General features: G+C 42.8%; 1 protein-coding gene across 2 annotated transcripts in view; it reads left to right on the plus strand.

Annotated features, from left to right (window-relative positions):
• The window catches only part of ABCC5 (ATP binding cassette subfamily C member 5), a 115247-nt gene that overhangs the window by 75889 nt on the left and 13167 nt on the right, over positions 1-26191 (plus strand). For both annotated transcript variants that reach the window (XM_049881471.1, XM_049881472.1), the window contains 6 exons: positions 406-559; positions 650-778; positions 2995-3181; positions 6537-6626; positions 9209-9398; positions 13652-13811. In XM_049881471.1, the coding sequence (XP_049737428.1) occupies positions 406-559; positions 650-778; positions 2995-3181; positions 6537-6626; positions 9209-9398; positions 13652-13811 (910 nt within the window). The remainder of the gene's footprint in view (positions 1-405; positions 560-649; positions 779-2994; positions 3182-6536; positions 6627-9208; positions 9399-13651; positions 13812-26191) is intronic.

Below are 26191 nucleotides of genomic sequence, written 5' to 3' on the forward strand. Positions count from 1 at the left end.
TTCAAGTTGCTATTGTCAATTTGATCCCCTATAGATAGTTTTTTTTAAAAAAGCACAATGCTCAAGGCAGACATGCTTTACTAATTAAACTGAACTATTGTTGGGTTGAAAGAAGACTTCAGGGAATATTTTTGGTTTAAAGTTTAAAGATTACCTTAGGGCAATAAATAGTTTTGGGTGGGTCATGTAGCCTCAGTGGCTCCAGAAAGTCTGACTTCCATCGGAATTTGAAATTCTGTTTTGCATTTTTCCCCTTTTGGTCAGGATTTTTCTAGAAAGCCTTTGATCAAAATGTTCTGTAATAATAGTAGCCACGGTGGAGCCTCTTTTTTGTTTTAGCTTTTGGTTCCGTTTTCCTTGTTTGTGGATCCCAGTAGTCTAACACTTATCCTTTATGGTCCCCAGTTGATGTACGCCTGCCATTCCAGGCTGAGATGTTCATCCAAAACGTCATCCTGGTGTTCTTCTGTCTTGGGATGATCGCAGGTGTTTTTCCTTGGTTCCTTGTGGCAGTGGGGCCCCTCGTCATCCTCTTCGCCATTCTCCACGTTGTCTCCAGGTAAACAGGAAGTTTCCACATCTGTAAGGCAGAAGATGAAGCCAGAGTTGCTAGTCGACCACTCTGACACAGAACTCATTTCCTCTCCAGGGTTTTAATTCGAGAACTGAAGCGTCTGGACAATATCACACAGTCACCTTTCCTGTCCCACATCACATCCAGCATTCAGGGCCTGGCCACCATCCATGCCTACGACAAAGGGCAGGAATTTCTGCACAGGTCAGTGCTGATGGGGGCCGGAAGGCAAAAACGGGAGCCAGCATTCCAGGCATTTAGTAAGAGTCTGTAAGTCCCTGCAAAGCCAGAGTTGGAGATTCTACAGGTTGTTACTCAGGGTACTAGTGATTTAAGGGGGAATGGTCTCTGGTAAAAATTTATTTGCTTGGTGGGACTCCCTTCTGAGCAAATGGGAAGACAGAAACATAGGTTTGGAGTCTGTTGCCTCTTGGTCTTGAATGGCTATATTTGATGAAGTTTTGCTCTTTTTGAATAGTAAAAGGTAGGCATTGGCACTAGACTGGCATTTTATTTAGCCATTGAATATTATTTGTAACATGTACATACACAGATAGTCCTTTGGAGATTTTGTATTAACAAGAGATTGAAAATAACCCCAATGTCCTTCAGTAGAGGACTGGTTAGGTAAACTGGTATGCCCATGCAGTGGTATTCTCTGTGGCCTTTAAAACATTGAGTCCGCTCTAGGGGTACAAAAACTCATTGCCATCAAGTCAGTTTTGACTCATAGCGACCCTGAGAGCATAATCTCCGCAGTGGAGTAGTGGAAGCGCAAGGTACAGATGGGTGTGTGTGGCATGTTGCCCTTGAAGTCTGTGTCACATGTGTAACCTTCAGACCATCTCTGAAAGGAGACACAAGGAACTAGCTAAGCGTTGCCTTGTGTAGGGGGGAACGGAGAGCTCAAGAGTGGGTGGGAGAGAGACTGAGTTTCATGATAAAACCCTCTGAGCCTTTAAGTAATGTTTTGTATTCTGTGTATGCCTTGTATTAGGGCTCCTAACGTAGTCCCTATTTTTTCTTCCATGATCTTTATCGTTTTAGTCTTTATGTTTAGATCTTTGATCCACTTGGAGTTAGTTTTTGTGCACGGTGTGAGGTATGGGTCCTGTTTCATTTTTTGCAAATGGATATCCAGTTATGCCAGCACCATTTGTTAAAAAGACTATCTTTTCCCCAATTAACTGACACTGGGCCTTTGTTAAATATCAGCTGCTCATATGTGGATGGATTTATATCTGGGTTCTCCTCTGAACCTTTTAAATTTTCTGTTCTGTGCATATGTCAGCTGTGCCAAAAATTGATTAATTTAAAAAGAAAACATAGACTAGGAAGGCTAGGAAAAAAAAATAGTTTTATAGAAAGTGTTAAACCACTCAGTAAGATACATTTTTACTTTAAGGGAAACTAAGTGAAGCCCCTCCTTGAAAACCCTATGAGGCAGTTCTGCTCTGTCCTGTAGGGTCGCTATGAGTTGGAATCGACTCAACAGCAACAGGATTTTAGGTGCAGTATGCTGTGTGATAGGTGTGTTACATATATACACAGGAAATACAAGTGCGTTGAAGAAACAGTGCTGGAAGAAAATGGTTTTAACTGGGTGATGAGATTACTGGAATTTTACATTTTTTAAATCTTTTTTAGTGCATTTTCTATTTCTAAATTTTCTCTAAAGGACACACATTTTCTTTTAAGAAGAAAAGATGGGTTTTTTTTTTTTTTAAAAAAAAAAAAAAACAAAGAACATTTGCTTGTCAGGACTTCCTGCTCGGGGAATTCCATTTGCGCATGGTGCCCTGAGCCTTCAGATGGTCTGCTCTCCTGTCCAGGGCCCCTGGTGACAGCGGGGTCCCCTTCTCAGAAGGCCTCTCTGGTGCCTTGTCTCAGCCTCTTCAGCTCTGGTTTAGCTCACGGCTCCTAGTTCTGTGCCCCACGGCCCCAGGAAACAAGTACCATTCTGCCCAGCTGTGGTGTGTCAGCAGATCCTTTCAGCTCTCTCACGTTCAGCCTAAAAGAGTTTTTTCCTCTAGACCTGGACCTTTTCTGCTGTTTGCCTACATGACTTCTCTTTCTCAGGGAAAATAACCCCCTGACCTAAGACATTTTTCTAAAGCTTAGCTTTTTGGTCACCTTTCCCATACTCCCCTTACATTGTTAAATTAAACATTTTTCCCAAATACCTTTAATGTGTTTCTTTGGGTAAAACTAGGAAACCCCATGTGTGAGGAGAAAGCCTCCTGTAGGTGGGACCTGGAATAACCTACCCTCCTGAAGTTGCCTGTTGTATTCCCATTTCAAGCAGGAAGTACTTAAATATCTGCCCTCCACTCCAAAATCCGCTGAAGCCTGGACATCATTCTCCACGAGAGGGTTGTGTGGTGCCATGTTGGCCTATCAGGTGCCTGTCTTCCTCATAGGTACCAGGAGCTACTGGATAACAACCAAGCCCCTTTCTTCTTGTTCACGTGTGCCATGAGATGGCTGGCTGTGCGGCTGGACCTGATCAGCATTGCCCTGATCACCACCACTGGGCTGATGATTGTCCTCATGCACGGACAGATCCCCCCGGCCTACGCGGGGCTCGCCATCTCTTACGCTGTCCAGGTCAGTGTCTGGGATCAGAGCATCACCCCTGCTCCCCTGAGCCCTTCCTGTGTTGCCCTAGAAGACTGAGATGGGGGCCCCACCCTAAGGCATCGCTTTACCTCCGGACCTCTGGAGCACCTCTTGCTCTCATTTGGCCATGCAGTCTGTATTTGCTTGGGGCAGGGAGGGATGAGCGAGAGGCAGGGGTGGTGTCTAGGAAAGAAGGGATTTAATTCAGTTGCTTGTGCTTAAGAAACAGGGGCTGTTTTCTTCATAAAGAAACATGACATTGAAAGTTGTTCCTTAACTATGAGTGTTTGCTAACCTCTCATCTCTGGCCTCTTCCTAGCCCCTGATTTTCCCAGTACTGTTAAATATATGGAAACCCTGGTGGTGTAGTGGTTAAGAGTTACAGCTTTAAGCAAAAGGCCAGCAGTTCACATCCACCAGGTGCTACTTGGAAACCCTATGGGGCAGTTCTACTTCGTCCTATAAGGTCGCTATGAGCCGGAATCAACTCAGCAGCAATCGGTTGGGTTTTGGTTTGGATTAAATATATAAACCCTTCTAGGGATTACAGATGGAGTCCTGGTGGCACAGTGGTTAAGAGCTCAGCTGCTAACCAAGGGGTCGGCAGTTTGAATCCACCAGCCGTTCCTTGGAAACCCTATAGGGCAGTTCTACTCTGTCCTATAGGGTCGCTATGAGTTGGCATCAACTTAACGACAACAGATTTGGGGTTTTTTTTTGGTTTGTGGTTGCTTGAAGTTCTTGAAATAGCTTAGACAATAATTGAGAACTGAAACACTGACTACTTATTTGAAGATAAGATTTTAAGGAGTTTTTTGTTTTTTTTTTAGGTGTGCTAACATTATTGAATTGTATTTTTATAGAGTCTTTATACTTTAGGGAATCCTGGGGATACAGTGGTTAAGAGCTCAGCTGCTAACCAAAAGGTCGGCAGTTTGAATCCACCAGCTGCTCCTTGCAAACGCTGTGGGGCAGTTCTCCTCCGTCCTATAGGGTCACTATGAGTCAGAATCAACTTGACGGCAATGAGTTTGGGGTTTTTTTTTGGTTAGGGTTGCTTGAAGGTCTTCAAATAGCTTAGACAATAATTGGGAACTCAAACAATGATTACTTATTTGAAGATAAGATTTTAAGGAATTACTATTATTTTTAGGCATGCTAACATTATTACATTATATTTTTAAAGAGTCTTTAATATACTTGAGGGAATCCTGGTGACACAGTGATTAAGAGCTCAGCTGCTAACCAAAAGGTCAGCAGTTCAAATCCACTAGCCGCTCCTTGCGAATCCTAGGGGGCAGTTCTACTCTGTCCTATAGAGTTGCTATGAGTCAGAATCCATGGCAATGGTTTTGGTTTGTACTTTAGAGAGATACAAGCTGAAATATTCATGGATGAAATGATAGGATATCAGGAGTTTGCTTCCAAACAGTACAGGAGAGGGGAAGCGAGTAAGGGTGTAGATGAAATAGTACTGGCTATAAGTGGATAACTTTTTAAACTGAGGGATTGGCACGTGGGGGTTCATTATACTATTCTCTCTACTCTTGTGTATATTTGATGTGTTTCTATGTTAAAAAGATAAAAATAAGTAGCCAGAGGAACCCTTGAGATGTGTGTCTTCACAGATACTCAGAGACGTCTGTCCAGGTTACACAGACTTCCTTATGGGTTGGGGAAGACTACGTGCTGTATATGCTGTGTTCCAGAATCTTCCGTCTGGGGTACACAGGGTTTGCTCAGCCCCAGGTTGAGTATGACCTTCCTGGAAGCACCCTCACTAGTTGCTCATAGGTTGTTGTCTCCATTTGTTGTGACTGCGCAGCAGGTACAGGTCCCGGTATGAACCCCAGAAGTTACTGCACGTGTGTGTTATTGAAAATGGAAAGATGGATAGAGAGCCTTTGGACACAGGAAAGTTGGTGCCGGCAGTACCACGGTGCTACCTGTGTTCGTTGGGAACTACAGTTGATTGGGGGTGATAGGCATTGTCTTAAATGTTAAGGGAACTACACGGTCCCTAAAACCAGCTACTGCATGTGCCCAGTGAGTTCCTGTACCAATAACTCCAAATATAAGAATCGGCACAAAGCCAGTTTCTGTGAGGTGGAGATCAAGTATATCGCAGATTTCCACATTCTCCAGGCTGCTGCACCACTCCATCTCTGACACCAGCTACTCTCCGCTCCCTCAGCACTCTTCTCTTCCCCATTTGGATTCAACATTTCACTGAACTCATGAAGTGTACTTACAGTTAATCGGTTTATTAAGGAACCGGGTACCACTTGGGATCAGGATCAACAGACAACAACTCAGGATCAGGAAGCATGCAGGCAAAGTCTGAAAGGCTCCCCCAAAGTGAAATTCACGTCCTTCCCTTGTTCAGCACAGGACAGCTCTCTCAGCTTCTCTTGGCTGCGCGGGCCTCCTCTTGGCCCTCTGAGGACAGGCTCCTCTCGGCCCCCTCAGGACAGGCTCCTCTTGGCTCTGCTGTCTGTCACTGCTTGCTCTGCCACTGGGCCCCTTCCAGGCTTCTCGCTTCATCAGTGTTACAGCCCTTAACCCGTGTTATAGTTCTTTTAGGAGGTTCCTTGCCTCCTGTCTGTCTCTCATTGCTTCTTCTCTTTTCTTTCTTCCTTCTGCTTCTTTTCCTGCTTCTGCCTCTAAAACACCTCTGTGGGGTTGGCTGCTTATGTACACAACTCCTTGTCAATTTCAAGCCATGGTATCTCCCAGCGAGGAAACCACAAACTGACCAAACCTTTCTCAGTAGGCCACAAACACTTCATTTGCATCGTAGGCTACAGCTCACCTCATTTGCATAGTCTACTGACCATTCCCCACAAGCTGCATACCAATCACAGGGCAGCCCAGGACCAGACAAAAAGTTTCAAACCAAATTGTTTACATTTACCCAGGAAATGTCAATCAACTTGGATGAAAGTCACAAACCTTCAGAGTAGAAACTAGGGCAAAGGTAACTCCTCAGGGCCTGGAGGAAATCTCTCAAGTTGTTTTTCCAAAGAACCAAGGCAAAAGGACACATGAAAGAACTCATTTCACTGCCAAAAAACTGAAAACCAAACCCATTTCCATCGAATAGATTCTGACTCATAGTGACCCCATAAGACAGAGTATGGTTTCTGAGGAATGGCTGGTAGATTCGAACTGCTGACTTTTTGGTTAGCAGCTAAGCTCTTAACCACTGCGCCACCAGGACTTCTCATGTCACCACAGTTCCTATAATCGAGTTATGGTTCCCTAGAAGAAGGAAGTTCTCTAGCATTGACCTGGCACGTATTCATAATGAATTCGCTCTTGGATTTTCACTTTCCGTTGTCAGTTAACGGGGTTGTTCCAGTTCACTGTTAGACTGGCATCTGAGACGGAAGCTCGATTCACTTCGGTGGAGAGGATCAACCACTACATTAAGGTCAGTCTGCGCACAGTCCCGTGACTCATCGGCCCTCACGGGGTCGTTTTTACCCTCAGTGGCTCCAGTGGATGTGCAAGGAGGAGACCCATCGTCTCTGCCTTATCTCACCCCATGGTCTCTCGAGCATGCATGGGCTGGAGAAGAGACCATCATTAGGGTTTCTGGATGTATTTGTGAATTGTGTCTGGTTGAGAGTTTACGTTCATTGGCTTCATATCCAGTGTTGAGGAGCTTGTCTGTTCACTTCAGTTGACTAAGGTGCCATTTTCCTTACATGATTTAAGACCACGGACTGCCTTCTTTCTTTGTATAGTTCAGTTGTTATTAATTGGGGGTGGCCTTCAGAGTCCCCTACTGTGCATTAGACAAAAGCACAAACGTGAGCCTCATCTCTGGGAAGTCTGATTTGGGAGGTTGGGGGGCGGGGTGACGGAGATGATGAGAAAGAGGAGGGGCGGGCTTCCATGTTCCGAAATGACCCACGCTCCATAGCTAATTCTAAACTGCATCCACAGCTCAGAAACTGGTTAACTTAGTTGATACCGAGGTTGTCTGGCCCGTCCCACCTTCCTCCAGGAGCCTCTGCAGCCTTGCTGTGAGCAGCGTCTTGCTAGTGTCGTAGTTGGGACCCTGAAAGCAATTTTCTGCAGGAAGAAGCAGAGTCTTTTTTTTTTTTTTTTTGTGCTTTAAGTGAAAGTTTACAAATCAAGTCAGTCTCTCACACAAAAACCCATATACACCTTGCTACACACTCCCAATTACTCTCTCCCTAATGAGACAACCCGCCCTCTCCCTCCACTCTCTCTTTTCGTGTCCATTTCGCCAGCTTCTAACCCCCTCCACCCTCTCCTCTGCCCTCCAGGCAGGAGATGCCAACATAGTCTCAAGTGTCTACCTGATCCAAGAAGCTCACTCCTCACCAGCATCCCTCTCCAACCCATTGTCCAGTCCAATCCCTGTCTGAAGAGTTGGCTTCGGGAATGGTTCCTGTCCTGGGCCATCAGAAGGTCTGGGGGCCATGACCACCCGGGTCCTTCTATACAGTCTCAGCCAGACCATTAAGTCTGGTCTTATGAGAATTTGGGTTCTGCATCCCACTGCTCTCCTGCTCCCTCAGGGGTTCTGTGTTGTGTTCCCTGTCAGGGCAGTCATTGGTTGTAGCCGGGCACCATCTAGTTCTTCTGGTCTCAGGATGATGTAGTCTCTGGTTCGTGTGGCCCTTTCTGTCTCTTGGGCTTGTAATCACCTTGTGTCAAGAAGCAGAGTCTTCAGTAGTTAGGATTTTCAAGTTGAACTCCGTTCTCAGGAGTTATGTATTTTGTGAACTGCCCTGAGACTTGGCCAGCATTCATAACATTGTTTACATGGGAAGAATACATCCCAAGTAATTGACTTACAAACATAGCTTTGACAAACTGCTCTTTCAGTTGAGAGCTAAGTGTATGTAAACTGTTTTCTGGCAGAGACCTGCTTCACTGAACATTTGGTTTTGACAAAGAACATCATTAGTTGTAGGATATATCTTAAACTTACAAGTGATTCCTTTCAGAAAGAATGGCAGCTAGCTGTCCAATGTATCTGCTAATAGCTATTCTTTATGTTTGTATATTAGCCTTGCTGCCCACTGGTCTGGTCTGTGGAAGATAAGTGTGTGAACATGTGTTCGTAGAGTGTTTAGTGTCGCCATTGGTGAGCGTGTCAGGGTGATGTCAGAGGTGCTGTAAAGTAGATCCTGCAAACCAGTCACATCTCCAAGGACTAGCTTCCTGCTCCCTGTCCCCAACCTGGATGCCTGTCCCAGCACAGAGTCCTTCCAGCTTGGAGTCCTAGCCTTTTATACCACCCCCAGAGCACTGCAGTCTTTGGCCCTTACTCCTTTGTGAGGCTATGAGCCCTGTAGCTCGTTGCCAGAGAGTTTTAAAACCTTGTTAGGTGTGACCATCGGTGACAGAAATTACCCAAGCAGTTATATAATGTCAGTATTTTAAAGCTGGAATGATTTCCAAGATTATCTAACCCAGTCCCCACAGTTTACAGCTGAGATGTTAAGTCCCAGAGAGGGAAAATCACTTGTCCAGGTCACACAGCTCCTAGTGGCAGAGCTGAGGTGGGAGTCTGTGTCTCCTGAATGGACGGAGATGTCAGAATGCCAGGATCCGATTAGGTGTTCAGTCAATGTCTGTTTCCTTCCTTCTGGCCTAGGCCAGTGTTTTCAAACGGTGGGATCCCATTTCGAGTGGAATGTTTCCGAGGAATCTCAATAAAAACTGCCACTCTTTAGGTTTTCCCTCGGCCACCAAGGCTGTGACACAGAAGGATTCCTGAGGACAAAAGGCAGTGTGAAAACCACCGCACGGCCCCAAGCTGCTGCTTAGTAGCCATTGGTACTTAGTAGCCACTGTACTCTGTCTCTGTCTAGTTTAGTGGTGATGAGGTCACTGCAAACGGGACTTTCCATAGCAAAGGACAGGGTGGCCGCTGCCTCTGTGATTGTCCTGCCATTACTCCTCCGTGACAAAGTCTTGCCGGCTCCCTCAGAATCTATGTGGTCAGTCTGAACCAGCCTCTTATGTCCCCAGACTCTCTCCTTGGAAGCACCTGCCAGAATCAAGAACAAGGCTCCCTCTCCTGACTGGCCCCAGCAAGGAGAGGTGACCTTCGAGAATGCAGAGATGAGATACAGAGAAAATCTCCCTCTGGTCCTGAAGAAAGTGTCCTTCACCATCAAACCTAAGGAGAAGATAGGCATCGTGGGGCGGACGGGATCCGGTAAGGACCGGTGGAGTCCTCTTCGGGGAAACATTTGGACCTGTGTGAATGTAGTTTGAGGTTCATGATTTGCTCTTCACTTCATACCTCTTTTATCCCTTTCAGCCAGATCTTTGTTAGATGAGTGGTGAGTACTTCAGACCCCTCTGAAGCCAATTGTCTAGGTTTGTTGTTAACCCTGTTTTTATAACCTGTCAAGCTTTTTCTAATTATAAAAGTTCCAGAATACTTGGAACATATAGGAAATCACAAAGTGGAAAAGTCACCCAAAGTTCCAGCACTCAGAGGTAACAGCTGTTAACATCTGAGTGAGTATTTTCTTAGACTTTTCCTATTAGCACATGTTTTTACAAAAATAAGATTATTTTACACACAGTTTCTTGGCCTGCTGTCTATCATTAATATTTCTCCACTCCAATTAATATTCTGTGACATGATTTTTATGTGGCATCATTTCATACTCTATTTTGTGGACGTACTGTAATTTGTATTTAACCCATCCCCAATTGGAGGGCGCTGAGGTTGTTGACAGTTTTTACAAGTACAGAGCCGTGCAGCGAACATCCTTGTTTATGTTCAGTCAAGACTCACGAACATTTTTCAGTACTTTGCGATGTGTTCCCAGTTCAGCCCATATTTGTCAGAAGCTGGGAAAAAAAAAAAAAAAAAAAAACCCACTGCCGTCGAGTCAATTCCAACTCGCAGCAACTCTATAGATCACAGTGGAACTGCCCCATAAAGTTTCCAAGGAGTACCTGGTGGATTTGAACTGCCGACCTTTTGGTTAGCAGCGATGGCTCTTAACCACTATGCCACCAGGGTTTGCTGACACAGCTCTAAATAAGGAGCTTCTGTTCCTTTGAAGGCAGAAATCATTTTATTGGGTTGACATCAGTTGCGAACAGAGAATTGACCTTTGTATCACTTCATTCGTATTCATAGAAATGTGTTACTATATGCCCTTTAGATTTCTAGGGTCTGGGCTTGAGTAATTCCTTTCTTTCTCTCTTTCTTCCCAGAATAGCATTTCAAAGATGGAATCTTCTTTTACTATCCTGTTTAACCTAGTGTGAACGAGAGATCTCCCTGGTTCCATTGTCATTAGCTTTCTGGGCTCTGAGCTTCCTCGGTATCAGAGCTCCTGCTTTTTTTCTTCCTGTAAAAAGAAAAGAGGAGGGAAAAAAAAAACGGCCTTTTTTTTTCTGGGTAATTTACTTTAAAGAAACTGCTAAGAAGGAAAAGGCCATTTCCTGTTTCTTTCCTGCGTTATTTCATGCGAAGACAAGACTACCTCCAGGTTTTTCATGCTGGAAAGAGAATCTTAGCCAAGGGGGGTGGCTGTCCCAGCTCTTACTTTGCTCCCTCAAATTTTCTCCATGACGTTGGCTTCCATGAATTCAGTGTTCTCTTGAAGGACCTGGCTGTGTCCCTTCCTAGGATTTCCCCTTAACATGGGTAAGACAGTCCAGAGCATTTGCCAAGACTTTATTAAACCCTGAGCAGTGACAGAAGAAAAATAAAGTACTTATAAATAGCCTGCCTTACAAAATCTAAATTCTAATCCTAACACAGCTTCTTCCAAGGCTCACAGGCCCTGGCTCTGCCATGGTCATGGTCAAAGACATCACCATGAGGATGTTCTTGCCATTTTTGCCAGCACATTCCATCAGTTCAAAGGTCTTTCAGTCCAGACGACCCAAACCTGGGCATCTTTTGTTAAAGTGGAACAACTTGGCCAATCAAGTCCAGTACCATTCCTTCCTTAGCTTGGATCTTAAAACACAGAATGCCTTGATGCTGAGGGAGTGTCACCCTCAGATTGAATTGAGTCCCCCCAAAGACGTATGTCAACTTGGCTAGGCCATGATTCCCAGTGTTGTGTGGTTGTCTGCAGTTTTGTCATCTGACGTAATTACTGATGTGTTGTAAATCCTAACCTCTGTGATGTTAATGAGCCAGGATTAGAGGCAGTCATGTTAATGAGGAAGGACTCAATCTACAGTATTAGGTTGTATCTTGAGTCAATCTCTTTTGAGATATAAAAGAGAGAAGCCAGCAGAGAGGAAAGGGACCTCATACCACCATGAAAGAAGCGCCAGGAGTGGATCACATCCTTTGGACGCAGGGTCCCTGGGCTGAGAACCTCCTAGACCAAGGGAGGATTAATGACAAGAACCTTCCCCCAGAGCTGACAGAGAGAGAAAGCCTTCCCCCGGAGCTGGCACCCCAAATTCGAACTTCTAGCCTCCCAAACAGATAAATCTCTTGTTTGTTAAAGCCATCCGCTTGAGGTATTTCTGTTATAGTAGCACTAGATGATTGAGAGGGGACGAAGAACAAACCCCGAATCCCGAATGAAGTCACTTGCTTCTAGGAGGAGAAGGCCTCATTTACGAACAGTCCTGATACATGGACTCAGGTTTCCCAACTCTTTTCTGGTAGATAGACTTGAGGATTGCTGCAGTAGGAGATAAGATGCTTCCAGATTCTCGTTAGTTGTTTGGCACAAGTATGTCCAGGGGACAAATCTCAACAGCTGGGAGATGGCTGCAGACACTGGGACAAGGCAGGGTGTTTGCACCCTTAGTGACCACTGAATAGATGACATCATGGTGATCTCAGTGAGGCACTCGTGAGAGATCTTTCAGAAATGGTGGCAGGAGGTTAGTAGGAGGGTCAAGAACCAGGCATCTGTGATCAAAAGGGGAAAATGTGGAAGAGAATTTCAAATTCTCATGAAACCCAGATTTTCTGAGGCTGGATGAACCCCCACAACTATTGTCCTGGGGTAATCTTTAACCCTTAAATCTTAAACAAAAATACCCCTGAAGTCTTCTTATACAAAAATTATAGTTTAGCTTAACTAGTAAAGAATGTCTGCCTTGAGCATCGTGCCCTTTTAAGAGCTGTCTCTATGGGATCAAATTGACAACAGCAACTTGAAAGAATGGATGGGAAGCTTAAGGGTCAGTGAGTTTATGTTAATGAGGAAGGAACAACTCAGTAAAGGAGGGTGAGAATGGTTGCACAACCTGAATGTAATCAGTGTCACTGAATTGTACATGTAGCAACAGTTGAATCAGTGTGTGTTTTGCTGTGTATATTCTCAACAACAACAAAAAGAAAAGAAAATAACCAGGCATCAGGCTAAGACAAAGAACTGCAGTTCTAAATCTAAACCATGAATCCAGTTTACAGAAAGGTAGACAAGACTATGTCAGACCTTTTCCTTTTTTTTTTTTTTTTTTTATTAATTTGACACTGTAGAGAGAAACATGTTTTAAATGTCTGTACCCTTTGACTCAGTAATTTCATTTCTGGGAATCTATCCTAAGGAAGCCATCTGAGGTAGGAGAAAAATCTGAGCGCTGAGATATGTTACAACTTTATGATAATAAGTTTTAAGTAAACCACATGTCCAGCATCAAGGTGCCTGTCTAATGGTTAAGAAGAGTACACCCACATGATAAAATACATTGCAACCACTAAAATTTTATCTTAAAAAATTTTTTAATAGGGTTGGGCACTTGTTACATAATGTTAAGTGAAAAGGAAAGTAATTACAATGTTGTATCTGGTATGATCTCAGCTGGGGCGGGCTAAGACTGAAAGAAAATATGTTAAAAAATAACAGTGGTAAGATGATGGGAGATTGATACTGTGTTCTTGTATATGTTAAAAAAATAACAGTAATAAGATGATGGGAGATTGATACTGTCTTCTTGTATTACATAGATAACTTTTAAAATGAAGGTTCCATTAAGAAACACTGTTCTACTTATCACCATACTACTGAAAGTATTATTTGCAATCCCCAAACCCACTTCAGTGAGATGCCTTCTCTTAGTTCTCTCTCAGCTACAATGAGAGGACAGAAGAGAGGAGAGACCTTGTCCTGTGGTTTGCCCCTAGCTCCCTCCTGTAAGATCTTTCCTCTTAATTGCCTGAGAGGCATTAACCCCTGGGTACCTGCTCCTAAGGTGAGAAGCAGGTATTTTTCTGTTTTACTGTCATGCCGGTGTGACTGTCCCTTGCACTCCTCAGGCTGAAGCTGTGTGATATAAACACATATGCTTGATAGCTGAGGAAAGGCCCTCACTTTCTTCTCTTTCTGGCTATCTTACGCATTATCTCAGTTAAGCAGCTGAATCAATGGTTGAACAGAAATAGAAAAATAGAAGATTTTGGCCTGAGAGTAAACTGGTTTTTTCTTTGCTGGTTAAACTACTTTTCTGCATCTTCTGCCCGGTCAGGGAAGTCCTCTCTGGGGATGGCCCTCTTCCGCCTGGTGGAGCTGTCTGGAGGCTGCATCAGAATTGATGGAGTACGAATCAGCGACATTGGCCTTGCTGACCTACGAAGCAAGCTCTCCATTATCCCTCAGGAGCCGGTGCTGTTCAGTGGCACTGTCAGGTGAGGCTGTGGGCACCAGGTGGCACATGCCTTCATCCGGAGGCCTGGTGGGACCACGATGGTGGAGCCTCCCTCTCCGACTAAGACCGAGTGGTGTCTAGGGCAGGGTTTTCCTACTGCTCCGCATGCTTCCCTCAACAGAAGTGAGCAGCCGCTCCACTGCCCACACCGCCTTGTTAGCTAACCGGGGCAGGTGGGCTTTGCAGCCAGGTGGTAAAGAAGTCACCTAGATTTGGGCTCAGATCTCTGCTCTGTGACTTGGGACAGCTACTTAACCACTCTAAGCCTATTTCCTCATCTGTAAAATGGGGATAATATTGAATCTAGATCCAGCCCCAGAGCTGAATGCAAAGAGGTTCAGCCCTTTCTTCTTCTTCTTCTTTTTTTTAACTGTGCCTTAGGTGAAAGTTAATAGCTTAAGTTAATTTCTCATACAAAAATTTATACACATATTGTTATGTGACACTCTTTGCAATCGCTATAATATGTCAGCACACTCCTCCTTTCCACCCTGCATTTCCCATGTCCATCCAATCAGTCCCTGTCCCTTCCTGCCTTCTCATCCTGCCTCCAGACAGGAGCTGCCCGTTTGGTCTCGTGTATCTGCTTGAACTAAAAAGTACACTATTCACGTGTATTATTTTTTGTTCTATAGCCTTGTCTAATCTTTGTCTGAAGAGTGGGCTTCAGGAATGGTTTTAGTTCTGGGTTAACAGAGCATATGGGAGCCAGGGCTTCGGGAGTTCCTCCAGTCAATCAGACCATTAAGTCTGGTCTTTTTATGTGAGTGTGTATTCTTCTGATCTCAAGCTGATGGAGCCTCTGGTTTATGTGCCCTTTTGTCTCCTGAGCTAATATTTTCCTTGTGTCTTTAGTGTTCTTCATTCTCCTTTGCTCCAGGTGGGTTCGGACCAGTTGATGCATTTTAGATCCCTTCCTCTTCTTAACAAAGTTGATAAGAATTAAAAAAAGAAAAGCATGTCCATACAAACAGAATCTTGGGTGAGTCCTTGTGAAGACCGAATTGAATAAGCTGATATAAGTGATACAAGCATAAGCCCAAACACTAAACTTGTTGCCATTGAGTCAAATCCATTCTGACTCAGGACGACCCCATGTTTCAGAGCTAGAAACCGTGCTCCATAGGGTTTTCAATGGCAGTGATCTTACGGAAGCAGATCACCAGGCCTTTCTTCCATGGTGCCACGGGGTGGATTTGAACCACCAACCTTTCAGTGTAATAACAGACCACAAACTGTACCATATACAAGCGCAGAGCCTGACAACGAGTAACCATTCAGTAAACGGTAGCTGCTCTCATCATCTTCATCACCCATTCTCCATCTTCCTTCTGCCCCATGCTCTTCTCTCTCCTAAAAAACAAAAACCAAACCCTATAGGACAGTGTAGAACTGCCCCATAGGGTTTCCAAGGAGCGACTGGTGAATTTGAACAGCCAAACTTTTAGTTTTCAACATGATTACGGCTTGTGTTTTTTTTTTTTTTTTTTTTCATTTTCCAGCATCTTCCCCTACCTTTGATATTTAATCTGGCATGATTCCTTTTTCTGAAAGTATGCCAAGGACAAAATTCCTCTTCTTGGCCTGTTAAAATAGTAACTAAGAAGGAAACATATTTAATCTTATTATCTTTCCTATACCTTAACCTACCTTTAGGACTCCCTGGGTGATGCAGATGCTTAATAGCCTGACTACCAGCTGACAGGTTTGTGGTTTGAACCCACCCAGAGGCACCTTGGAAGACAGGTCTGGTGATCTACTTTAAAAAATCAGCTATTGAAAACCCTATAAAACACAGTTCTACTCTGCACACACGAGGTCACCATGAGTTGGAATTGACTTGTGGGCAACTGGCTTGATGGGGGTTTATCCCACCTTTAGTCTACCTTTAGACCAGTCCCGGGATATGGACATGACGCTTGGTAAAGTAGAGCATTAGTGAAAAATAGGAAGACCCTCAACAAGATGGATTGACATAGTGGCTGCAACAGTGGGCTTATGCATAAAAAGGATTGCGAGAAGGCGTGGGACTGGGCAGTGTCTCGTTCTGTTGTACATAGGGTCACCATAAATCGGAACCAGAAGCGACTCAACAGCACCTAACAACAGCACAACGGCCTTTAGCCTGAAGCCTCTGCCTCCTAGAAACAACGGATTTCCATACTTGGTGTCCATGTCTATTCAAGCTGCCTCCCTATGACAGTAAAAGCAGCTTTAACTATGTCCAAATGAAACCAAACCCACTGCCCTTGAGTTGATTCTGACTCATAGCGACCCTATAGGACACAGTAGAACTGCCCTGTAGAGTTTCCAGCTTTTTGGTTAGCAGCCATAGCTCTTAACCACTACGCCACCAGGGTTTCCCTTTAACTATGTAGTTTACCTAAGTAGGACTTTTTATTTTTTTAATCACTCTAAAAGTAGTATTGTCATTTCTTCTGTATTTTTTGTAGGGGTTTCCAAAAAATACTGGTGCCAACATAATTTCAAATAACCATAAGCAGTGCTCAAACGAATCTTTAAAACTAGCCCCCCGTCCCCTTTTCTTAGGAAATAGCGTTTGAGCTCATTGATTCAAGGAGGTTTGTAGATAAACAGAATTCTCACCTACATTCATTCTCGAAGGCTCAGCGCTCTTGGGTGTGTTTATTTTGGCATTTCTCTAAAGCACCAATGGGTTTGGACAGCACAGACTAGATCCGCCCATGATAACACGTTATTCCCTCTGGGTACTGAAGTAACACGGTCAGACAAGTGGCAACAGAAGAGAATTACAATTAACTGAAGGCTCAGGTCTAAAATTAAGAAATTACTACATGTTGCCAAATCTGCTCTTCTTCCCATAAATTGCCCTATTTTTAGATTCCACAGAAATGCCTTTGAGAATAAAATCCGCTTTGTAATTCTTAACTTGAGACAAAAGAATGATACATATTTTTTGTTTGTTTGTTTTTAATCATCATTTGGAGGAGAATCAAGAAATAAGTCATGCCGAACTTTAGAATGCCCTTGGAAACGCTGCCATTAGAAAGCCTCAATTTTAAGGTTAAAATTCTCAGAGGGCTTCTTTTGGGTTTGTGAATCAGGGACTTTCAGAGGAAGTGGTTAAGAATTGACCAGCAGGCATATGCAGACGGTGTTTGTAGAACATCACAGAAGTGAAGCTTCCATGGGCATAGGGACCATTTGTTCTCACCTCCAGAGAAGTCTGCTGCTTTGTGGACAAGCTGTGTAGGTGATGGGCCACCGGCCTTGGCTCTCACGTACTGGGCACAGAGTGCTGTACGGGCAGACGCTATGCAAGCTTAGGGAATCACACCAGTGTAATTTTCTGCCAGCTGCAATTTTGGCTTCTTCAGTCAGTAGTAGACATTGATTTACTAAATACTAAATCCCAGACCTTCTACCCTCCTTCTCCCTTTGTCCTGGAAGGGTTCTTACAGATGCCAAAGAACAATCAACTTTGGGTGTTCTTTTGCTTTTCTTAGGAAATTAGAAAATCTGTAATGAATTTCCTAAGGCAAGAGCAGGATAGATGGGCTGTATTCAGCTACCTCCTGCAGACTCTTAAGTGTGGAACTTAATCTCCACAGCCATTAACCAGTATTCGGAGTGGGCAGTCTTCTCCTTGAGATACTAACAAACAATGAAAACTTGAGAGAAACTCTCAGAGGGAAAGCAGGTTAAGCCAAAATCAACCAAAACTCAGAGAAAGTTACAAGATACGGATTTCTGAATTATTCTGCGTACACATATAATCTAAATCACATTGTTGTTAGGTGCAGTGAAGTCAGATTTGACTCACAGCAACCCTGTGTACAACAGAACAAAACACTGCCCAGTCTTGTACCAGCTTCACAACCCTTGCTATGTTTGAGCCCATCTCATTGAGGGTCTTCCTCATTTTTGCTGACATTGTACTTTACCAAGCATGATGTCCTTCTCTGGGCACTGGTCCCTCCTGATAACACGTCCAAAGTATGTGAGACAAAGCCTCACTATCCGTGCTTCTAAGGACGTACTTCTTCCAAGACAGATTTGTTGGTTCTCCTGTCAGTACACAGTATATTCAGTATGCGTCACCAACGCCCTGATACAAAGTCATCAGTTCTTCTTCAGTCTTCCTTACTCGTTGCCCAGCCTTTGTGTGCATGTGAAGCAATTGAAAATGGAGTCAGTTGGACATTTTTCCTCAAAATGACATCTTTGCCTTTTCATACTTTGAAAGGGGTCCTTTCCAGCAGATTTACCCAATGCAATGCGTCCTTTGATTTCTTGACTGCTGCTTCCATGGGCGTTGATTGTGGATCCAAGTAAAATGAAATCCTTTACAACTTTAATCGTTTCTCCATTTATCATGATGTTGCTTATTGGTCCAGTTGTAAGGATTTTTGTTTCCTCTCTGTTGAGGTGTAATCCATACTGAAGGCTGTGGTCTGTGATCTTCATCAGTAAGTGCTTCAAGTCCTCTTCACTTTCAGCAAGCAACGTTGTGTCATCTGCATAATGCAGGTTATTATGAGTCTTCCTCCAATCCTGATGCCATGTTCTTTTTCAGTCCAGCTTCTTGGATTAGTTGCTCAGCATATACACTGAATACATTTGGTGAAAGGATACAACCCTGATGCACACTTTTCCTCTTTTTTTTTATTTTAAATAATTTTTATTGTGCTTTAAGTGAAAGTTTACAAATCAAGTCAGTCTGTCACGTATAAGCTTATATACACCTTACTCCATACGCCCACTTACTCTCCCCATAATGAGTCAGCCTGCTCCCTCCTTCAAGTCTCTCCTTTTGTGACGATTTTGCCAGCTTCTAACCCTCTCTACCCTCCCATCTCCCCTCCAGACAGGAGATGCCAACACAGTCTCAAGTGTCCACCTGATACAAGTGGCTCACTCTTCATCAGCATCTCTCTCCAACCCATTTCCAGTCCAATCCATGTCTGATGAGTTGTCTTTGGGAATGGTTCCTGTCCTGGGCCAACAGAAGGTTTGGGGACCATGACCGCCAGGATTCTTCTAGTCTCAATCAGACCATTAAGTCTGGTCTTTTTATGAGAATTTGGGATCTGCATCCCACTGTTCTCCTGCTCCCTCAGGGGTTCTCTGTTGTGCTCCCTGTCAGGGCAGTCATCGGTTGTGGCCGGGCACCATCTAGTTCTTCTGGTCTCAAGATGATGTAGTGTCTCCGGTTCGTGTGGCCCTTTCTGTCTCTTGGGCTCATAGTTACTGTGTGACCTTGGTGTTCTTCATTCTCCTTTGATCCAGGTGGGTTGAAACCAATTGATGCATCTTAGATGGCCGCTTGTTAGCATTTAAGACCCCAGATGCCACAATTCAAAGTGGGATGCAGAATGTTTCCTTAATAGAATTATTTTGCCAATTGACTTAGAAGTCCCCTTAAGCCATAGTCCCCAAACCCCTGACCTTGCTCCGCTGACCTTCGAAGCATTCAGTTTATCCCAGAAACTTCTTTGCTTTTGGTCCAGTCCAGTTGAGCTGACCTTCCGTGTATTGAGTATTGTCCTTCCCTTCACCTAAAGTAGTTCTTATCTACTAACTAATCAGTAAATAACCCTCTCCCACCCTCCCTCCCTCGTAACCACAAAAGTATGTGTTCTCAGTTTATACTATTTCTCAAGATCTTATAATAGTGGTCTTATACAATATTTGTCCTTTTGCATCTGACTAATTTCACTCAGCATAATGCCTTCCAGGTTCCTCCACATTATGAAATGTTTCACAGATTCGTCACTGTTCTTTATCGATGCGTAGTATTCCATTGTGTGAATATGCCATAATTTATTTAACCATTCCTCCATTGATGGACACCTTGGTTGCTTCCAGCTTTTTGCTATTGTAAACAGTGCTGCAATAAACATGGGTGTGCATATAGCTGTTCGTGTAAAGGCTCTTATTTCTCTAGGGTGTATTCCAAGGAGTGGGATTTCTGAGTTCTATGGTAGTTCTATTTCTCACTTTTTAAGAAAACGCCAGATAGATTTCCAAAGTGGTTGTACCATTTTACATTCCCACCAGCAGTATATAAGAGTTCCAATCTATCTGCAGCATCTCCAACATTTATTGTTTTGTGTTTTTTGGATTAGTGCCAGCCTTGTTGGAGTGAGATGGAATCTCATCGTAGTTTTAGTTTGCATTTCTCTAATGGCTAATGATCGAGAGCATTTTCTCATGTATCTGTTAGCTGCCTGAATATCTTCTTTAGTGAAGTGTGTGTTCATATCCTTTGCTCACTTTTTGATTGGGTTGTTTGTCTTTTTGTGGTTGAGTTTTAATAGAATCATATACATTTTAGAGATCAGGTGCTGGTAGAAGATGTCATAGCTGAAATTTTTTTCCCAATCTGTAGGTGGTCTTTTTACTCTTCTGGTGAAGAGTATAGGTGTTTGATTTTTAGGAGCTCCCAGTTATCTGGTTTCTCTTCATCATTTTTGGTAATGTTTTGTATTGTGTTTATGCCTTGTATTAGGGCTCCTAACATTGTCCCTATTTTTTCTTCCATGATCTTTATTGTTTTAGTCTTTATGTTTAGATCTTTGATCCACTTGGAGTTAGTTTTTGTGCACGGTGTGAGGTATGGGTCCTGTTTCATTTTTTTGCAAATGGATATCCAGTTATGCCAGCACCATTTGTTAAAAAGACTATCTTTTCCCCAATTAACTGACACTGGGCCTTTGTTAAATATCAGCTGCTCATATGTGGATGGATTTATATCTGGGTTCTCAATTCTGTTCCATTGGTCTGTGTGCCTGTTGTTGTACCAGTACCAGGCTATTTTGACTACTGTGGCTGTATAATAGATTCTAAAATCAGGTAGAGTGAGGTCTCCCATTTTCTTCTCCTTTTTCAGTAATGCTTTACTTATCCGGGGCTTCTTTCCCTTCCATGTGAAGTTGGTGATTTGTTTCTCCATCACGTTAAAAAATCTCATTGGAATTTGGATCAGAAGTGCATTGTATGTATAGATGGCTTTTGGTAGAATAGACATTTTTACTATGTTAAGTCTTCCTATCCATGAGCAAGGTATGTTTTTCCACTTATGTAGGTCCTTTTTAGTTTCTTGCACTAGTACTTTGTAGTTTTCTTTGTATAGGTCTTTTACATCTTTGATAAGATTTATTCCTAAGTATTTTGTCTTCTTGGGGGCTACTGTGAATGGTATTGATTTGGTGATTTCCTCTTCGATGTTCTTTTTGTTGATGTAGAGGAATCCAAGTGATTTTTGTATGTTTATCTTACAACCTGAGACTCTGCCAAACCCTTCTATTAGTTTCAGTAGTTTTCTGGAGGATTCCTTAGGGTTTTCTGTGTATAAGATCATGTCATCTGCAAATAGAGATAATTTGACTTCTTCCTTGCCAGTCCGGATGCGCTTTATTTCTTTGTCTAGCCTAATTGCTCTGGCTAGGACCTCTAGCACAATGTTGAAGAAGAGCGGTGATAAAGGGCATCCTTGTCTGGTTCCCGTTCTCAAGGGAAATGCTTTCAGGCTCTCTCCATTTAGAGTGATGTTGGCTGTTGGCTTTGTATAGATGCCCTTTATTATGTTGAGGAATTTTCCTTCAATTCCTATTTGGCTGAGAGTTTTTATCATGAATGGGGGTTGCACTTTGTCAAATGCCTTTTCTGCATCAATTGATAAGATCATGTGGTTTTTGTCTTTTGTTTGATTTATATGGTGGATTACATTAATGGCTTTTCCAATATTAAACCAGCCTTGCATACCTGGTATAAATCCCACTTGGTCGTGGTGGATTATTTTTTTTGATATGTTGTTGAATTCTATTGGCTAGAATTTTGTTGAGGATTTTTGCATCTATGTTCATGAGGGATATAGGTCTGTAATTTTCTTTTTTTGGGGTGTCTTTACCTGGTTTTGGTATCAGGGATATGGTGGCTTCATAGAATGAGTTAGGTAGTATTCCATCATTTTCTATGCTTTGAAATACCTTTAGTAGTAGTGGTGGTAACTCTTCTCTGAAAGTTTGGTAGAACTCTGCAGTGAAGCCGTCTGGGCCAGGGCTTTTTTTTGTTGGGAGTTTTTTGATTACCTTTTCAATCTCTTTTTTTTTGTTATGGGTCTATTTAGTTGTTCTACTTCTGATTGTGTTAGTTTAGGTAGGTAGTGTTTTTCTAGGAATTCATCCATTTCTTCTAGGCTTGCAAATTTGTTAGAGTACAATTTTTCATAATAATCTGATATGATTCTTTTAATTTCAGTTGGGTCTGTTGTGATGTGGCCCATCTCGTTTCTTATTCCGGTTATTTGTTTCCTTTCCTGTATTTCTTTAGTCAGTCTGGCCAATGGTTTATCAATTTTGTTAATCTTTTCAAAGAACCAGCTTTTGGCTTTGTTAATTCTTTCAATTGTTTTTCTGTTCTCTAATTCATTTAGTTCAGCTCTAATTTTTATTATTTGTTTTCTTCTGGTGCCTGATGGATTCTTTTGTTGCTCGCTTTCTATTTGTTCAAGTTGTAGGGACAGTTCTCTGATTTTGGCTCTTTCTTCTTTATGTATGTGTGCATTTATCGATATAAATTGACCTCTGAGCACTGCTTTTGCTGTGTCTCAGAGGTTTTGATAGGAAGTGTTTTCATTCTCGTTGCATTCTATGAATTTCTGTATTCCCTCCTTAATGTCTTCTATAACCCAGTCTTTTTTGAGTAGGGTATTGTTCAGTTTCCAAGTATTTGATTTCTTTTCCCTGATTTTTCTGTTATTGATTTCCACTTTAAAGGCCTTGTGGTCTGGGAAGATGCTTTGTAATATTTCGATATTTTGGATTCTGCAAAGGTTTGTTTTATGACCTAATATGTGGTCTATTCTAGAGAATGTTCCATGTGCCCTAGAAGAAAAAGTATACTTTGCAGCAGTTGGGTGGAGTGTTCTGTATAAGTCTATGAGGTCAATTTGGTTGATTGTAGCAATTAGGTCTTCTGTGTCTCTATTGAGCTTCTTTCTGGAAGTCCTGTCCGTCTCCGAAAGTGGTGTGTTGAAGTCTCCTGCTATAATTGTGGAGGTGTCTATCTCACTTTTCAGTTCTGTTAAAGTTTGTTTTATGTATCTTGCAGCCCTGTCACTGGGTGCATAAATATTTAATATGGTTATATCTTCCTGGTCAATTGTCCCTTTAATCATTATGTAGTGTCCTTCTTTATCCTTTTTGGTGGATTTAACTTTAAAGTCTGTTTTGTCAGAAATTAATATTGCTACTCCTGCTCTTTTTTGCTTGTTGTTTGCTTGATATATTTTTTTCCATCCTTTGAGTTTTGGTTTGTTTGTGTCTCTAAGTCTAAGGTGTGTCTCTTGTAGGCAGCATATAGACTGATCGTGTTTCTTTATCCAGCCTGAGACTCCCTGTCTCTTTATTGGTGCATTTAGTCCATTTACATTCAGCATAATTATCGATAAGTATGTGTTTAGTGCTGTCATTTTGATGCCTTTTGTGTGTGTTGACAATTTCATTTTTCCACTTACTTTTTTGTGCTGAGACGTTTTTCTTTGTAAATTGTGTGTTCCTCATTTTTATAGTAGTTGAATTTATGTTTGCTGAGTCATTATGTTTCTCTTGGTTTTTGTTTTGAGTTGTGGAATTGTTAGACCTCTTTGTGGTTACTTTAATATTTACCCCTATTTTTCTAAGTAAAAACCTGACTTGAATTGTCCTATATCGCCTTGATTTCCTCTCCATATGGCAGTTCTATGCCTCCTGTATTTAGTCCCTCTTTTTGATTATTGTGATCTTTTACATATTGACTTCAATGATTCCCTATTTTGAGCATTTTTTTTTTCTTTTTAAAATTAATCTTAATTTGTTTTTGTGATTTCCCTGAGTTGATATCAGGATGTTCTGTTCTGTGACTTGTGTTGTGCTGGTATCTGATGTTATTGGTTTTCTGACCAAACAATTTCCTTTAGTATTTCTTGTAGCTTTGGTTTGGTTTTTGCAAATTCTCTAAACTTGTGTTTATCTGCAAATGTTTTAATTTCACCTTCATATTTGAGAGAGAGTTTTGCTGGGTATATGATTCTTGGCTGGCAGTTTTTCTCCTTCAGTGCTCTGTATATGTCATCCCATTCCCTTCTTGACTGCATGGTTTCTGCTGAGTAGTCTGAACTTTTTCTTATTCATTCCCCTTTGTAGGAGACCTTTCTTTTCTCCCTGGCTGCTTTTAAAATTTTCTCTTTATGTTTGGTTTTGGCAAGTTTGATGATAATATATCTTGGTGATTTTCTTTTTGGATCAATGTTATATGGGGTTCGATGAGCATCTTGGATAGATATCCTTTTGTCTTTCATGATGTCAGGGAAGTTTTCTGCCAGCAGATCTTCAACTATTCTCTCTGTATTTTCTGTTATCCCTCCCTGTTCTGGAACTCCAATCACATGCAAGTTATTCGTCTTGATAGAGTCCCACATGATTCTTAGGGTTTCTTCATTTTTTTAAATTCTTTTATCTGATTTTTTTTCAGCTATATTGGTGTCGATTCCCTTATCCTCCACCTCCCCTACTCTGCATTCCAGTTGCTCGATTCTGCTCCTCTGACTTCCTACTGAGTTGTCTAATTCTGTAATTTTACTGTTAATCTTTTGGATTTCTGAATGCTGTCTCTCTATGGATTCTTGCAGCTTATTAATTTTTCCACTATATTCTTGAATGATCTTTTTGATTTCTTCAACTGCTTTATCAGTGTGTTCCTTGGCTTTTTCTGTGGATTGCCGTATTTCATTTCTGAGGTCATCCCTGATGTCTTGAAGCATTCTGTAAATTAGTTTTTTATATTCTGCATCTGGCAATTCCAGGATTGTATCTTCATCTGGGAACGATTTTGATTCTTTAATTTGGGGAGTTGTAGACGCAATCATGGTCTGCTTCTTTATGTGGTTTGAGATCGACTGCTATCTCTGAGCCGTCTATAAGATATTGTAATGATTTATTTTATATTTGCTCACTGAGTCTTATCTTGTTTTGTTTTCTTTCAATATACATAGATGGGCTACTAGATTGCGCTGTCTTGATTGTTGTAGCCCTTGAATCACTTATGTCCTCTTACCAGCTGGTTTGGGCTGTTACCAGATATATAAGCCTAAGAGTCCATTCACTATTCTTGAGTAGAATCTGATTTTGGGTCACCGAGTATGTGGTGCAGACTGTCACCTATCCACCTAGAGAAGCAGTGGTGATGGTTGTGCGCACCAGATTCTAGTAGCATCAGGGTTTCACACTCGGGGGGGTGGGGGCAGGATGCTGACAGGCTTCCCCCAAGTGCCAGTGAGGTAGGTGTGTCTCTATTCCTAAAGCACTTCGGTGGGTGTGCTCTGCAGCTGTACCTTAGGCACCGAATGCATGTACCTCTATAGATTGGTAGGTGTCACTATCCTCAGACCCCTAAGGCAGGAGCCTAGGTGGTCTGGGGGTAGCTTCAGCCCTCAGTGCCCCGTTGCGGGTCAGTGAGCACTCTGTTTAATACGCAGAGATATCAGACCTGGGAAACTTATCTTTCCAGTAATCCGCTAAAACAATTACAGTCAGATCACTATCAGAATTGCCTTTGCATTATAATAGCCACCTTGTTCCCTGTAGGGATGAAAGCCCAAGACTGTGGATCTCATATGCTTGGCTGGAGCTGGTTCTGTATTTTCAGTCCAATTTCAGGAAGTCAGGGAAGGATTTTTGGTCCCTGGGTTTTTTGTAGCTGCTTCTCTCAGGCCAAGAGAATGGGTTAGGAAAAGACAAAAAAAAAAAAACTGCAGAGCACTTCACCCTCTGGCTCAGGAAATTCTAATGTTAATGAAGCTGGGAAGGGGAGGGGAGGGATCAGATAGATAGGAGAGTGTAGCACCCCGGGATATAGACAAAGTTACTTATCTTGCTTGGTGATGACTGTTTTATCTGAGATTTCTGAGGGGTGTGTAGCCTGTGTGCTGTTGGCTGGCTCTAGATTGCCCCTGAGGGTCAGGCCCGCGTCCTGTGCTTGTGCTGTCTCAGAAGCCGTGGTCAGTTCCTCCGCTCCCAGTCCAAAGCCCAGCGCCAAGGTTCCCCGGCTGGGACGCTGCACTCCAGGCTCCAAAACCAGTCGCTGCCTCCCGATGACTTCCACTCTTGTCAGCCGCTGCGTCGCTGCGCTGCCTGCGTGCATTGGCCGGACTTCCCCTGAGGTCACTTCTGGGGGCTAGGACTGCATGCCGTGTTTGCGCCATCTCAGGGTTCGGTGCTCAGCTCCCCTGCGCCCAGTCCAAAGCCCAGTGCCAAGGTTTTCTGACTGGGATGCTTGCTCCAGGCTCTGAAAACAGTTGCTGCTTCCCCGTGGTTGCTCGTTCTCAGGTCGACTCTT

The sequence above is a fragment of the Elephas maximus genome, chromosome 1 (genome assembly GCF_024166365.1).
Source record: "Elephas maximus indicus isolate mEleMax1 chromosome 1, mEleMax1 primary haplotype, whole genome shotgun sequence".
Taxonomy (NCBI): Eukaryota; Metazoa; Chordata; class Mammalia; order Proboscidea; family Elephantidae; genus Elephas; species Elephas maximus.